The following is a 16,909-nucleotide window of genomic DNA, read 5'->3' as shown; positions in this document are numbered from 1 at the left end:
TTTTGTGCATTTGTGTGTGCTTCATGAGCCAAATTTTTAAGCAGTTTAAAATTTCTTGTATGTCCTCAAAAAGCATCTTTGAAGGATAGATCCAGGAGTTAGTCATGATTATGGGGAGCCAATTCCATGGGCCCACGGAGATATATACAAAGCTGTTCTCTTGCAATAGTAGGCCGATATGAAAACTCTGGCAAACGTATCAAATTTTTATAGCACAATATTTTTTTTCTACCAAGTTATGAAAAAAAGTATTTTTTAGCTTGTTGGTATTTAAAATAGAGAAAAAGCTATCTCTTTCTTAATATCTTGATGGAAATATTCATCACACCAAGATAACAGCTTTTGTCACTAATTGTGGTTAGAGAAAGATGGCCCCGAAATAATGTTTAGATAAACGATACTCCTTACAGTGCCCCGCAGGGTTTCCAAGCTTGCATGACTTTAAAGGAGGAGACTGACACATCTGTCTCCCAGGCAACAGTTGTGGGGTCAAACTGCTGACCTTGCAATCTGCAGCTCAACACTTAGCCCACTGCCATCGTGGAACCAACTGCTCTGTAGAGTTTCTGAGGTTGGAAGTAGTTACAGAAACAGACTTCCCTCCAGTTTCGCCCTCCAAGAGCTGGCAAGGGCAAACTGCTGACAGTCTGGTTTTGAGCCCAGTGCTTAACCCACGGCACTAGTAAACACGAGGGAGAAACAAAGCCACAAGTTGATTCTGACTCACAATGACCCGGTAGAGAATTTCCAGGGCTGCAAATATGTACTGGAGCAGGTGGCCTCGTTTGTCTCCCATGGAGCAGCTGGTGGTTTTGAACCATTGACCTAGTGGTTAGCAACTCAATGCTTACACTACTACCCACCCAGATCTCCTTAAAATAAACTATTCCCTATGTGAATTCCATTAGTATCACTTAGCATTGTGCATTGTCGTTAGATGCCATCAAAGTTGCTTCTGACCCTTAAGGACCCTATACACAACAGATGAAACACTGCCTCGTCTTGTGCTGTCCTCACAATTGGACTTATCACTCCATCTCCTTGAAGGCCTAACTCATTTCACTGCCCCTCTACTATACCAAGTATGATATCCTCCTGGGACTGGTCACTTCTGACAACGCGTCCACAGTATGTGAAACGAAGTCCCGCCGTTCCTGCCTCGAAGGAGCACCGTGGCTGTGCTGCTTCCAAACCAGTTCCGTTTATATTACGCAGAGGCAGCACATTTTAAACAAAATCTTAAGCAATTGCTTCTGTCAAAAGTAAACAATGGGAAAAAAAAGTAAACAGTATGCCCAAAGGCTTTTAGGTTTGACATTAACATACAAATTTTTTAAAAATCATTTTACTGGGGGCCCATACAACTCTTATCACAATCCATACATACATCTATTGTGTCAAGCACCTTTGTACTTTTGTTGCCATCATCATTCTTAAGACATGTTCTTTCTACTTGAGCCCTTGGTATGAGCTCCTCATATTACCCCTCCCTCTCTGCCCCACCTCCGCCACGAACACTTGATAATTTATAAATTATTATCATTTTGTCATGTCTTATACTGTCCAACGTCTCCCTTCACCCACTTTTCGGTTGTCCGTCCCCAGGGAGGGGGTTATATGTAAATCCTTGTGATCAGTCACCCCTTTCTACCCTACCTTCCCCTCCCCCTCCTGGTATTACTACTCTCATTATTGGGAGAAAAAAGAGGACAAAAGACATGTGTAGCGGGGGAACCAGGGCACTAACCCACCCAAGGGGAGGGTATTGTTTATACCTCCACAGAGGAAGAGGGAACAGACTTCAACCCAGTGCTCCAAGATGTGAATTTAAATGTATATTTATGAAGTACACTCGCAGCCACGGAGTCAGTGCTGACTTGTGGTTTCGAGACTAATTTTGTACAGAGTAGAAGGTCCACTCTTTCTTCTGAGGAACTGCTGGGGGTTTCGAACTGCTGACCATGCAGATCGCAGCCCAACTCATAACCATTGTACCACCTTTATGAAATATAGGCCTCAATTATTTGACATTAATTTGGATGGGTGTCTATTTTGCTGCAGGCATATTAAAATTAATACCCTTCACCTTGCTTCTTTATAGATTAAATACTTGATTTGATCTATATAAAATTAAAACCAAAGCACCTGTTGTTTAGCCCTGTTTATTAGGGAAAGCATTACTGTAGACCAAGGCGAGTGGTGACAAAAGTACATTGAAATAAATACTGTAACACAATTTTGCGTCAGCCATCTAGCAACCAAGACATATATGTGTTTGCTTTAGATATGTTATTAGATATGTATAGGAAGGCATATGTGGGTATATGGGTGTGCATTTGTAGGTATACGATGGAGTACCCACCCAAAAACAATTTTTTTTTCAAACCTATGTATTTAAATTTTTTTACAAAACAGCCTTATCACCTTCAAAGTATGCTCCATTGCACAGTACATTTGGCAAATCTGTGATTGCATCCTTGGAAACATTTTTCAAACTCATCTGTTTGGATGGCTGACAGTACTTCCCTCATTTTTTCTTTGCTTCTTTTTTTTTAAATCATTTTATCAGGGGCTCATACAACTCTTATCATAATCCATACATAAATCAATTGTGTAAATGACATTTGTACATCCATTGCCCTTATCATTCTCAAAACATTTGCTCTCCACTTAAGCCACCTCCTCATTTTTCCCCCTCTCTTCCTTTTCTTTGCTTCTTTTATGTCATCAAATCGTTATCCTTCAATGTCTCTCATCATTCATGGAAACAAAAAGAAGTCTCATGGAGCGAGGTCAGGTGAGTAAGGTGTATGGGGCAAGAGAGGCATGTTGCTTTTTGCCCAAAAATGATGCACTGAGATGGCTGCATGAGCAGGTGCATTGTCATGGTGGCAAAACCAGTCCCCCGTCTGCCACAAATCAGGTTTTTTTTCATTGCAAACTGATACACAATCTTTTCCGAACCTCTCAATAGATAGCTTGATTAACAGTCTGACCTGGTGGAACGACTTCCAAATGCACAAGTCAACATTTTCCTCAATTCAGAAAGTTGACAGATGTTCTCAGTGAAGTTTGTCATCAGTTGATATTTCACCCTTTTTTTTAAATCGTTGAATTAGGGGCTCATACAACTCTTATCACAATCCATACATATATCAATTGTGTAAAGCACATTTGTACATTCATTGCCCTCATCATTCTCAAAACATTTGCTCTCCACCTAACCCCCTGGCATCATCTCTCATTTTCCCCTCCCTCCCCGCTCCCCCTTCCCTCATGATATTTCACCTTATTTGAAATGAGAAAACCACTCATACATTTGAGTTTTTCCCATAGTACTGTCCTTGTAAGCTGTGTTCAACATCACAGCAGTTTCTGCAACAGTTTTCTCAAGCAGTCACATGCTGTTCCTTTAAATCAGCTATCACACACACAAAAACAAAAAAAAAAAAAAAACATGGTTTGAGCAAAACAGCTTTCATGAAAACATTCACTGTAACCAGAGAGAACCTTCCCAGGTGACGCCACTGGATGCACTAACTCAGAGCAAGTTGCTAGATGCTCACCTAGCATGAAAAATGTGTACTTTGAAAACGCTCTACTGCAATTCCAGATTTTGGGGGGTACCCGTGTGTTTGTGTGTGTGTGTGTGTGTGTGTGTGTGTGTGTGTGTCTGTCTGTGCATGTTCATATGGGGTGCATATATTTTTATACATATAAAAGATTGGGCTATAAAATAATATCACACATTAGTATTGTATTTCTTTAAAGAATCTATATGAGACCAATTGACATACAAATTTAAATATTTCAACACAGTGAAACAGTGCTGTAGGCAGTACCTCATCTATGCCAAGTAACCTGAAAGACAACTACCAGGCCAGCCAATTGGAAGAGATCCCTATCTGTGCCCATTCTGATGAAAGGTGACCAAGTAGAATGTGGAAGTTATTGAACAATATCATGTAGTATATTGCATGGAAGTAATAGAACATGCAAGTAAACTTTTTGCTAAAGATAGTTCAAAGACAATTTCTGCAGTACACTAACAGGGAGCTGCCAGAAATCTAAGCCAAATTCAGAAGAGGGCATTGAATGAACGATATTGCTGATGCCAAGTGGATCTTAACTGGAAGCAAGGAATACTGGAAATATGTTAATTTTTACTTTATTGACCATACAAAGGCATTCGACTGTGTGAATGACATTGTGACGAATTGGAAATCCCAGAACACTTCATTGTGCTTATTCAGAACCTGTGCATAGACCAAGAGTCAGCCGTTCAGACAGAAGGAGGGGACACTGAATGGTTGGAAATCAGGACAGGTGTGCGGCAAGGGCGTATCTTTTCACCATCTGTATTCAATATTTGGGCTGAATAAATAATCACAGCACCTGGGCTATCTGACGAAGAATGTGCCATCAGGATTGGAGAAAGGTCGATTAATCACCTTTGATATGCAGATGACACAACCTTGCTTGCTAAAAAAGAGGAGGTCTTGAAGCACTTGCTGATCAAGACCCAAAGCTGAATCCTTCAGAATGGATCACACCTCAGTGTCAAGGAAAAAAAAAAATCTCAATAAAGAACCAATAATGAACAAACATCACGGTGAATGAAAAAAAGATGGAAAGCCTTGCAAGACTTCATTTTCCTTGGTGCCATGATCACCGCGAGTGGAAACAGCAGTCAAGAAATAAAACAGCAAGCTGCTGAGGGGAAATCTGCAAACGACCTGCAGAGCAAAACTGCCGCTCGAAGGACGAAGACTCGATGCTTTTGAATGGCGGTTGGTGAATAATAGTGAGTAGACCGTGGCTGCCAGAAAAACAAATGCCGTGTGGAAGAAATACAGCCAGCTGGCTTCTTGGAATCACGATGGTGGGACTTCATCTCTCTCTCTTTTGCAGACCTGTTAGCAGAAGAGACCACTTTGCCTTGTGAAGTGGAGGATCCGGAGCAAAGGAGAAGGTAGAACTGACTCAGCCGCGGGCAGCATTTAGCCCAAAGCAAAGATGAGAACCTAAGTGGGGGAGGGGCAGAAGGAAGTTAAGTTAGCAGCCATAGAACAAGAATGAAAATAAATAATGAGAATGATCACACGTGAAAAGGGTCACCAGTGTCACGGAGACCCTCATTTTGTGTCAACGTGCACCAAAATTTCAATAAAATTTAAAATAGTGCCATTGGGATGTGTGTGTACATATCTGTATGTAAATCTAATGTGTATTAAATTTCTATTTTCTTATAGAGCACTTAAAAGAAAAACTAGATGATTACATTAAGCAGTGGAATGGCCTGGTGAAGGTATTTCGGAATGAGAGAAGAGAAGGTTTAATTCAAGCACGAAGTATTGGTGCTCAGAAGGCTAAACTTGGACAGGTAGGAAATATTTGATGCCTACAATGTCAACATTTTGGACTTAAAAAACAAAATATATACATTTTTAAAAACCCTTCAATTAATTAATTATTATTATTATTATTGAAATAAGAACGTTGGCCTTAATAGTTGAATTTCTGTGTCATGATTGACTAACGTGCTAAATGTCCATTAGCATCTGATTTTAAGTTGCATGCATCATAAATGAGGAGTGTTCTTTCACCCTGCCTCTCTTTTTTAAGGTTCTGATATACCTTGATGCTCACTGTGAGGTGGCAGTTAACTGGTATGCACCACTTGTAGCTCCCATATCTAAGGACAGGTAAAACATTACCTTGCTTTTTTCTTTTTTTCTTTTCTGATTGAAAAGTAAAGTAACCCTCCTCCTAGAAGCACCAATAATATTCTCATTGGCCTGATTCCAGTTCCATCTACAACATCAAGCCCTGTAGTTCAGATGTTATCGTTTAGCTTGGTGTCCGTTGCTTGGAGCTCCTTGGCTGCTTAGCACTGATTGAAACGGAGGGGCTCAGGCATGTGGCATAAGCCTAGGATGCTCCAGTCACCTGGTGGTTGGCTCACTGACTAGACTTCCTCTCTCTAAAAACGCTTTTTCTGGGTATTATTAATATTACCCTTTTAACTGGGGTAAGAGTTTTAAAGCTATGAGGAAGTGTGCTTTAAAATTAAACCCACTGTTTTCTAAATTACTACATTGGGTAGGATGATGTTTGGCATGATGTTGAATTGGGTTGAGCCAACCCAACTTGTGGCGAGTCTGGGCTCCTACAGAAATTTTAAAATTAGAAACTAAACAACTAGTCCGTGAAAATAAAGTGGCCACCATGAAAAGTCCAACAATGTCTGCAACAACAGAAGAGAACGTGTAGCTCGTGCCCAGAGCTTCCCTCCTTCTAGTCCTCACTCGAGCCAAGCCAGCCCTAAATGGAGTAAGGCAAAGAAAGAGCTTTCGAGAATTTACTCAGCAGAAGGCTTCATGTAAAAGCCTGTCATAAATATTTTTCCTGTGCCATCTGATTTAACTCTCACAGCAATCTTGAAAGATAATATTCTAACCTCCATTTCACAGAAGATACTACCGAAGCTGAGAAAATCAAGGCATTCCCTTCTAATCAGATAGCTCTTACACCTAGCTCGACGCTTGACATTCTCCCATGTACTTAGAAACGTGAGACCCATGAGAAGAAACGTTAATGCTGTCCTTTATCTCTCCGGGAGAACACTGCTAGTCTTCTGGGTGCAATAGCAGAGGTTTGGCAGTGAACCTTCCCTGCCAGGTGAGGAGCCGCACCCTGGAGGGCTTGAAGCACATGTCTTAAATCCACTTCCCTCACATCAAAGTTCCAGACCCCATGGCATCATTTTCTCCCCTTTCCTTGGGGAGAAAACATCCAGAAACATGGTATTAAATGATTATGAAAAGCCATCTTTGCTATTGTGAGAAATGCATTTTAAAGGCCTTGCTAATGCATGGTGAAGCAGGCAGGGTACCAATTTATCTTTATAATGCTGACTCTTCACCTAATTGGCTTTCAGCCCACAAGCCCGAATACAAAGACATTCTTGGCTCCAAACTTTCGGGCCATTACTTAAATTCTTCAGCAGACTTTAAGGGATTTTTTTTTTTTTTGCTTGTTTGTTCACTTTTTAAGCAAGAATGCATTTGGGGTTTTTTTTCTGCAAGAAAAGCTGTTTTCATAGGTCCGAGAAGAAAAGCAAAAGTACTGAGACATTTTCATAATAACTGTTTCCCCAGGATTAGAAAGCAACAGAAAAGTTGGTAGCACTACCAGTAATGTAGCAAAGACTGTCTACATGTACACACACGCTTTTAATGTAGGGTAGGGAAAATGACACACAGGAAAGTCTTGTAACTGATACAGCATTTTTTTTAATGATACAAAATTACCCAAAGAAAGTTGCCTGTAGAATAAAAAGCAGAAAGGAGAAAGTTCTGTAAAGCTCGAGACATGGCTGTTTGCCCTAAGGTTTTTGTCTGTAGAACTAGGGAGCAGTCTCTTTTGACCTTCCTCTAGGAAATCAGGCTCCTTGACTCTCATGGGACAGTCCTTGTCTTCTGTTTCCCATTCCATGGAACAGCCCCTAGTGCAGAAACAAGCAGACCCAGGACCAAAAGAGAGAATGTGGTTAGGCATGCTGACCTCGTCAGGTTTGCGTTCTTAAATGCATTTTCGTTTTCTGTAAATGTTTCAGAACTACATGTACTGTGCCTCTAATAGATTACATAGATGGGAATGATTATTCCATTGAACCACAGCAAGGTGGGGATGAAGATGGTTTTGCCAGAGGGGCCTGGGACTGGAGTTTACTTTGGAAACGTATTCCTCTGAGCCACAAGGAAAAGGCCAAAAGAAAATATAAAACTGAACCTTATCGGTAAAGTTTCTTTTTTGGTGTTGTTGTTAGATGTTTGTCTATCTAAGTACTGTTTGTTTGTTTTTCCTTCTCCATGAACTCGTATAAATGTGGGGGTCCATATACACCCTTCCATTTCATCTTTGCTGTCGTCATCAACACACTACAGAACCGTTTGCACTGTGCCACTTATAGATGTCATAAATGGCAACACATATGAAATTGTGCCCCAAGGGGGTGGTGATGAAGATGGGTATGCCCGAGGAGCATGGGACTGGAGTATGCTCTGGAAACGGGTGCCTCTGAACGAGCAAGAGAAGAGAATGAGAAAGACAAAAACTGAACCATATCGGTAATCACTAAATCACTTACATATTTTTCTTTTCTCCACTAATTGCTAATCTACTAATGAACTGCTAAGCCAAAATTACTTACTAAAACTGTCTGTGTTGTCTCCGATTTTGAAAGGACATCCTTGCTTGCACTGTGAGAGCTTTGAATTCACAGTTGTTTCCTTGTAATTGGCTTTCCCATGAATGCAAGCCCTACTCCATAATTATACTTTTCCATTGGGGAAAAAAATAATAATGTTAGATGGTAATCATTCCAAGTGCAAGTGAAGAAAAAAAAGATCTCTGCTCTTGTGTCCTCGTAGAGTAGACATCAAATGCTGTTATTTTGGTAATCATACTATTCCATACATTCAAAATACCATAAATTACTTAAAATCCAAGGCTTTTGTTTCTACTTTAATATTAACAATGAAAGGCACTAACAAAGGTTGAGTTTTTTTATATTTCTATTTTATATATTAATACTAATTTGGTCCCAGTTAAATCTGATGACTAAAAACATGTGATTGTAGAAAATAGAACAGCGACCCTTTGTTGCTTCATTATCAGAACCCCCCACCAAAACCGCTGTTATTGATCTGATCCGGACTACTCACCTTGACCCTGCTGGCGCTGCATTGGGTTTCCCAGGCTGACTCTCTAGCGAAGCCCAAGCCCAAGGCGGCAGCTACAGGTGGTCTCCCATGAAGGATCTTCGGGCTCACAGCCACGCACTTTCACCACTCTCCCACCAGGGCTCATGTTCACGCAGGCTTTGATTAAAAAAAAGAATATCCACACCCAAATCAGCTGCTGTCCCTTCTATTTCTTCTATTTCTTCAACTAGAACAATTTACACTGCACTCTTCTCTGGGTCTTTTAAACGGAGCGTTTTGCGGTTCAAAACAACGCTTCCAAATGAGATCTTTGCTCAGATGTCACCTTGTCCCAGTGACGCCTCATTTCATTGTTCTGTCCTGATGGTTCTGCTTTTGTTTTCTGCCTCTGTCCCACTGCTGATGGTCCAAGAGCCCTGCCTAGGAAAGGCTCCCGGTGCCATAGCAATGCCAGCGGGCTCTCAAGATGCAGCAGCTGCTTACTGAGATGGCAAACATAAGGAAATTATAGAAGCTTCGGTTTTATTTGACACTCTGCAAATTTTCATTTGAAGTTCTTATTCTAAATAGTTCAGAAATTCACTTCCCATGTGCTTAACCTAACAAATCATTCTAGGAAAAAATAAAACCTGCTGATTTCATGTGATTTTTACCAATTCTGTGGGCAAAGAGAAATGAAACAAGTGATCTGGAAAAATTGACGATTTCCCTTAAACCATTAAGGTGGTTTTTCAAATATATACTGAGATGAGTGAAGATATGTTTAAAGATCAAATAACCTTAGATAAATTTTAAGTGGGTATAAAATAAATGTGACATTAAAATATAACCCAAAATGTGATAATGTGGCTTCGTGAGTTACACAGCATTCTCTAAGCAGTATTGAAAATATCCCATAATTTATTTTTTATCCACTTGAGTGACCATCTTGGGGAACCATATCTAGCCTCTCCAGGAGGCAGAGAATGAAGCACCCTGCAGGCCCTTGTGGAGGATTTGATTCTGCTCTGCAGATTAAAATTGAAGACAGTGCAGAATAAAGGAGAGAGATTAGGGAGGTGCTTCCCTAGTCCAAGCACCGATGTTTTGGTGGCAGCAGTGAAGTTGGAAAGAGAAAGAATTGAGATGTTTTCAAGGTAGACTCAGCAGGCTTTCTCTGTAGTGGTAGGTTGGCTATCAGGTGTGATGATAAGCAAAGGCACCCTCGTAGGAGAATCGAGTGACGAGCCATGATGCATTAATGAGAAGCTACGTATGCTGCCTCCGTGTGAGCCAGAGAGGAGGCTGGGAATTATCCCAGCTGTCACGTCTCTCAGTCGTGGAAGTGACTTGTCCCTAAAAAGCTACCAAGTTGGTTTTTTTTCTTGTCCCCCGAAAGAACCAAACTCAGGATCCTATTTGAATAAACCTCACAACTCACCGGGCTGCATTACACCCCCTGACAGAGTAAATCGCTCTGTCTAATTCTCCTGTGTCGTTTCTGTGCTACATGTGCAGACTCTGGGAACTGTGGCTGTTCTGCCATGATTTACATCCTTATTTGCAAGGCCCTGAGCTATAAAATTAAAAAATGGCAGACTAGTTCCATGGTGTATGGCTTCGCTCATCCTAGAATGATTCATAACTCATTGCGGGAACGGTCAGCAGACCGCGGCTGTGTGGCTCAGTGTTTTCAAGAATGAAAGAGAAGTTCCTTTTCAACCAAAACAGCTTAATTTTTATATCAATAAAGGAACCAAGGCTCCCTCTAATGGAGAACTGAAGCAATGTTCTGATTTAAGATAAACTATGTAATTCTATTTCAGTTTTAAATCATACTAAATTTGAGGAGATATTAATAATTTGTGAAGATTTTATCATTTCTTCATGTTTGACCATCAGGCTTTTGTTTAGGGTTTTGTTTTAAATTGTGTGCATTGAGCTGTTTTCCAAACAGTTTTATTGTCTGTAAGCATAGAGAATATCAAGGGTTGATTTGTAATGGTTACTGCTGTTTCTTTTTAATAGGTCCCCAGCTATGGCTGGTGGATTATTTGCCATCGAACGTGAGTTCTTCTTTGAATTAGGTCTCTATGATCCAGGTCTGCAGATTTGGGGTGGCGAAAACTTTGAGATCTCATACAAGGTAAGATTTCATTGAAACAAAAATAGCTTTGTAAGTATTTACTGGTCTTTGACTATCACTTAAGACTGGTTTCTTTGAGGGGTGGGGGGGAAGGCAATATCATGCACTTCTCCAAATTATTAAAAATAAGTAATAAAATGTGTATGCCTTTTGGTAACATAAAGCAAAATTTGAACTCAGAACTTAACTCTGTACGGGAGTAGAAAGCCTCATGTTTCTCCCACAGAGCTGCTGGTGGTTTTGAACTGCTGACTTGGTGGTGTGCTGCCCAACTAGTAACCACTACGCCACTAGGGCTCCTTCTAGTATGACTAAGGAGGGTATGCAGAAGAAGATAAAATGGGCCAAGTTCAATTGTCATAACTTAGTCCACAAAGACAAGGCCCTACCTGCATTCTGCTCTGGTGAGGAGCAGCTGTGGGTTTGAAACTTGTGAGCAGTATAACTCCTGGTCTCTCCCTACATGGAGGAAGGAAAAGTGCTAAAAATCAAAGACACATAGAAATTAGTAGTCCAGTAGGCTAATGGACCATGCAAACCTCAGTCTTCACACCTGTGAACCCAGAAGAGCTAGATGGTGCCCAGCTACCGCCATCATCTGCTCTGAGAGGGATCATATTAGAAGGTCCTGGAGAGAGTGGGAGAAAAATGTGGAACAAAACTAAAAATTATGAAGAGGACAGGGCTTACTGGTTGGATAGCATGGTAAAACTCCTGTGGCCTACGTGGCCTATGGTCAACCTTCAGGTCTGGAAATGAACTAACCTCTATAACTCAATTTTTAGCCAAACAATAGACAGTTCTGTAAGGGGAACAATAGCACTAGTGGGGTACATATCTTAGAATAATAGTCAATCATTTGAGATTTTTAAAACTCTTCATTACTCCCAAGGACAAAGTTCAGACTTATCAGGAAAGAAAGAATAGAGACAGTAAACAGGGAGAAAGTGGAATAAGTGATGTTACATTGAGGAGCTTATGAGGAATGAGACAAGACAAAATGTATATGAATTGCTAAATATAAAACTGATTATCTGTTCTGTAAACTTTCACCCGATTCACAATCAGAGCTTAAGGAGGATGGTTGGGGAGGCGGGGATCTAAAGATGATGATAAAAAAATCTAAATATGATGAAAGAAAAAGTATGAGAGCTTAAATTGTGAACACCCAATTTATAGAAGGCTATGGAGGACAGTGGGAGCCCCAGATCCATCTTCAGAGTATCTAGTCAGATTAAGCCTCTGGCAGACCCCTCTAGCCGAAGGCACAGTATTCAAATAGCTTTACTGAGGGATTATTATAAACCTGATTATGGTGGATTGAACCATGGGTTGACCTCCCTCTTGACCCAGCCTGAATTTGCTGTAGGCTCAAGTACTTCTCACTGGTTCCAGGACAGAAATTTCTTCTCTGGCTTTTTAATGTTGATGGTGGTCTTTTCTTTCTTACTCTTTATTTTTATCTTTATATTATTATTTGTACTATTATTTTCTTCTTACCATTTTGTTCTATTTTTGTTTTTTACTGTTTCTGTTGGGTTTCCCAGTTTGTGAAGCACAGAAGGATTTGGATGTATAGAGACAATCACTGGTGCAATGGTTTATTGGGGATCGGGTTGGGGAATGGGAGGAGGGCAAGGGGATTGGGGATCAATGAAAGCAAGAGGGGGGGGGAGGGAGCATTATCATTGGTTGTGATGATGTATACACAACTCTTAAAATGTGATTTAACTACGAAAGTGTATGATATGTGAATACTATATCAAGAAAACTACTAAAAAAGAAAGAAAACAAATTTGGCCAGTGGTTACCATGGGTGATGGAGGATACATTGTTGCTTAGGAGGCATTGAGTTTACCTCTCTTTCCAAAAATGAAAAATGCTCTGCTGGGCGTACTTTCTTAGTATGCATTTTCCCCTCGGGAGCATGGAACAACTTGCTGGAGTTAGCGTACCCTGTGACATCACCTGGGAAGGTTCTCTTTGGTCACAGTGAATTTTTTCATAAAAGCAACTTTGGTCATACCTTCTTTTTTGTGATGGCAAATTATGTTAGTCTGGATGGACTAGAAAAACAAATTCATGGACACTCATGTATATAAGAAAGAGCTTTATATAAAAAAGCAATTGTATATTAAGAAAACATCCCAGTCCAGTCCAGATCAAGTCCATAAGTCCGATATTAGCCCAAGTGTCCGATGGTAGTCCATAAAATCTTCAGACAGCACATGCAATGATGCCGAATGCAGGAAGATTACAGGCCAGAGGGTAGAAAGTCTTGTAGAGCCAATGGCAGCGGAAGCATTTCAATGCTGGTGCAGGTCTCTAGATGTTTCCTCTAGCTCTCTGACAGTCTCAACAGCAGGAAAAGGAAGACAGAGAGAGAGTGTGTGTCCCGCCTCCAGGGAGGAAGACAGGAGTTCCCAGAATCCTCAGGAGAAGGCCATGCCCACACAAAGGCCTCATTGGCTATGACAGCTGTTCTCAACCTGTAGGTCGCAACCCCTTTGGGGGTCGAATGGCCCTGCCACAAGGGTCCCCCAATTCATAACAGTAACGACATTACAGTTATGAAGTAGCAACAAAAATACTTTTATGGTGGAGGTCCCCACAACTTGTGTTAAAGGGTTGCAGCGTCAGGAAGGTTGAGAACCACTGGGTTATGACCTGATTGGCATGCTAGAGCCCACCCCTTTGCCCTCGTTGACAGGAGATTATGGAACTGCTATGCTGATTGAAGAGAACAGCATGCAGCTGCAGATTGTGTTTCCTGCTCGGGAAAACTGCTGCAGAAACTGTTGTGATGTTGAACACAGCTTACAAGGACAGCGCTATGGGAAAAACTCAAGTGTATGAGTGGTTTTATTGTTTCAAAAAAAAGTGAAATGTCTATTGATGACAAACCGCGTGCTGATGTCTGTCAACTTCCTGAATGGACACAAATGTGGACACAATTCGTGCACTTGTGCTCAAAGACTGACGATGGCCCTTTGCAGAGATGGGGAAGTTCTCTGCACTATCTTGGAGCTTGGTTCAGTGAAGGGTAACGGAAGATTGAGGAATGAGAAGGGTCGCTACGAAGATGTGCCTCGGGTTCTGACTGACCAGGAAAAAGAGGGTTGAGTGGAAACATGAAGAGCTTTGAAAGAACAGCTCCGAAGCGACCAGACTTCTTTCCCAGGGTCATTCCTGGGGACGAGAGCTGGTGCTATTCTACGACCCCGAAAGCAAACATTAATCAAGCCAGTGGGATCATCACCTCGCCCCAAAAAAGCTCATCAAATGAAATCCAAGATCGAGATGGTGGTCATGTGTTTCTTTGATGTGAGGGGCATGGTGCATTCGGAGTTCGTTCTACCAGGTCAGACTGTTCATCAAGGTTTTTATTTAGGGGTTCTGAAAAGATTGCATAACAGTGTATGACAACCCTAAAAAGCCTGATTTGTGGCAGACAGTGGACTGGTTTTTCTACCACGACAATGCACCTGCTCACACAGCCATCTCAGAGTGCCAGTTTGGGGCAAAAAAACAGCATGACTGTCTTGCTCTGCATGTCTGCACTGTACTATGCTCCGTACAACTTATTTTTGTTTTTCTGGGAATGAAGAGGGACATGAAAGGACAATGATCTGATAACATAAAAGAGGTGAAGGAGAAGCTCGCCCCGCGGTCCGTGGAGCTGTGTCTTGCTTCTACAGTGTTTGAACGGAACAGATCTGGGGACTCCCTGCCGCCAACCCTCCGCCACGCAACAGGTTTCCTTCCGGAAGTAACTTGGGGACCATCTTCTCAGCCAGCCCGTCCTCTTGGGACCAGCGGACACTTTTATTTGGCGTGTGGTGACCTCCAAACCGTCGCATCATGAGCTCTCAGATCCGTCAGAATGATTCCGCCGACGCGGAGGCCAGCGTCCACCACCTGGTCAACCTGCACCTGCAGGCCTCTGACACCTGCCTCTCTGGGCTGCTTTTTCAACCGCGACGCTGTTGCCTTGGAAGGCGGGGGGCACTTCCGCGAGCTGGCGAAGGAGAAGCGCAGGGCGCCGAGCGTCTCTGGAAGCTGCAGAACCAGCGCGGGATGTGCAGAAACCATCTCAAGATGAGTGGGGTCGAGCCCTGGACGCCATGGAAGCTGCCCTAGCCCTGGAGAAAAAACTCAACCAGGCTCTTCTGAACCTGCATGCCGTGGGGTCCACTCACACCGACCCTCATCTCTGTGACTTCCTGGAGAACCACTTCCTGACCCACCTCCGCAGGCTGGCCAGCCCCCAGGCCGGGCTGGACTGGGCGAGGATCTCGTCAAGAGACTCACTCTCAAAGAAGACCAGGAACCTGCGGCGCCAAGCCACCTGCCAGGGGCCCTCTGCCTCCCCACGGCCGGCCTGTGCCCCTCTGCCTGAACCAACCCGTCCGCTCGCCACCGCCCTGGAGCCCCTCTCCCCAGCTGGGGACCAAATGGAAACAATAAAGCTTCCTTTTGCAGCAAAAAAAAAAAAAAGAGAGAGAGGTGAAGGAAAAAACGGGGGAGGTGCTGTCACAAGTTTCCAAGAATGCAGTTGCAGATTTGACAAATGTGTTAAGTATAAAGGAGAGTGCTTTGAAGGTTAGGTTATAGGTTGTTTGGTTAAAAAAAATTTTAATACATAGATTTGGTTTAAAAAATTCTGTTTTGAGGCAGTACCCCCTTATATTTTTTTGGTGGTGGAATAATTTGGAAAAGGATATTAATAATTGTACAGCACAAAGATTATAGTCAATGGCACTAAATTTTACATGTAGAAGTTGTGGAATTGGACAATGTTTTGTTGTGTATATTTTTGCCACGATTAAATAATTACGTGAATAACAGTGAGTGCTAGTAAGAAGAAAATGTTCTCACATTGGTTGTAGTGATGGATTGTGCAACCCTTCTTGAGGTGATTGAATTACTGAATTATATGACATGTGGATGAAGTGCCAGTAAAACTATTTTTTTAAGGGAGATGGCCGGGCCTTATGGTACGCCCAAGTGGCTGCAATAGGATATAGACAATACCTATGACAAAGTCTTGCCCCTCTAATGCTTCCTCCCCGCAAAATTAAACCCCAACAAGCTCTAGCTTAGATACATCAGTCTAGCAATTTATAGAAAATGCAGAGGACATGCAGACATGGTCACTGGCATCATGGAGATAACAATAGACGCGTGCAGATTTTGAGGTAGTCAACAGGACAAGTAACCTGGCTAATCAAATGAATAAAGTAGGAAGGGAACAAAGGGAGGAGAACCCAGAGAGGAACAGAGAGTTTAAGAGATGTAACCAAATGCAATATGTAAACTTTATTTGAATCTTGATTTAAGTAAACCAATTATTGAAAACACATAAGCAAACAGAGGAAGACAAGGAAATGTGAATACTAGATATTTGATAGTTTTAAGAGTCTTGAAATTTACTGAAGTATAATGGAAAACGTTTTTTTTCCCCCCTGCCTGGCATTTGTTTTAAAGAAAAAGTCTCATGTAGATTTAACAAAATAGGCCGTGTGCCAAAGCGAATGTCAGGGGATGGGTCTATGGAGGCCATTCTGTCATTTCCCTGCATCGCAGTGAAAATTCAAAAACCAAGAAGATAAAGTGGACAGGTATGTTAGGATCATATTCATGAGAGCTTTTGATGCTGAGCTAAAATCCCCTTATTTAATTTGATAAGCAAAGGAGATCCACTGAAGACATTAATGAAGGGAATGAGGTGACCCAAAGCTGCCCTTCAGCTAGCATAATCGGCGTGCTGTAATTAAGGGTGGCTTTGAGTTGAGGGAAGCTGGGGGTTACTGTAATAATCCCCCAGGTGGAAAGGTGTGAGCAATGGAAATTGTAAATGAAGGCACTGCATGAGCGTGCGCGGTTCCCTTGGGAAAAGCTTGCTAGGAGCTCTAAGGAGGCAGAAGAGACCCCTGAGCTGCAATCTAGTAATGTGTTCCCTACGGCCTTCTGAGTCGTTCTGTAAGTTTGATCAATCACGCCAGTTATTTCAGAATCTGTTTGGTTTATGAACTTTCGGTGGGCATTATCTCCC

General features: G+C 42.0%; 1 protein-coding gene across 2 annotated transcripts in view; it reads left to right on the top strand.

Annotated features, from left to right (window-relative positions):
* Positions 1 to 16,909, top strand: part of GALNT7 (polypeptide N-acetylgalactosaminyltransferase 7) — a 185,058-nt gene that overhangs the window by 151,560 nt on the left and 16,589 nt on the right. Inside the window, exons 4-7 of one of the 2 annotated variants that reach the window (XM_075556874.1) lie at positions 5,253 to 5,383; positions 5,626 to 5,705; positions 7,619 to 7,801; positions 10,737 to 10,854. In XM_075556874.1, the coding sequence (XP_075412989.1) occupies positions 5,253 to 5,383; positions 5,626 to 5,705; positions 7,619 to 7,801; positions 10,737 to 10,854 (512 nt within the window). Of the gene's footprint in view, positions 1 to 5,252; positions 5,384 to 5,625; positions 5,706 to 7,618; positions 7,802 to 7,949; positions 8,133 to 10,736; positions 10,855 to 16,909 lie in introns of both variants that reach the window. The other variant, XM_075556873.1, reaches the window with a different exon arrangement.

This window comes from Tenrec ecaudatus, chromosome 8 (assembly GCF_050624435.1).
Source record: "Tenrec ecaudatus isolate mTenEca1 chromosome 8, mTenEca1.hap1, whole genome shotgun sequence".
Classification (NCBI taxonomy): domain Eukaryota; kingdom Metazoa; phylum Chordata; class Mammalia; order Afrosoricida; family Tenrecidae; genus Tenrec; species Tenrec ecaudatus.
This window is presented reverse-complemented; position numbering and strand designations above follow the sequence as displayed.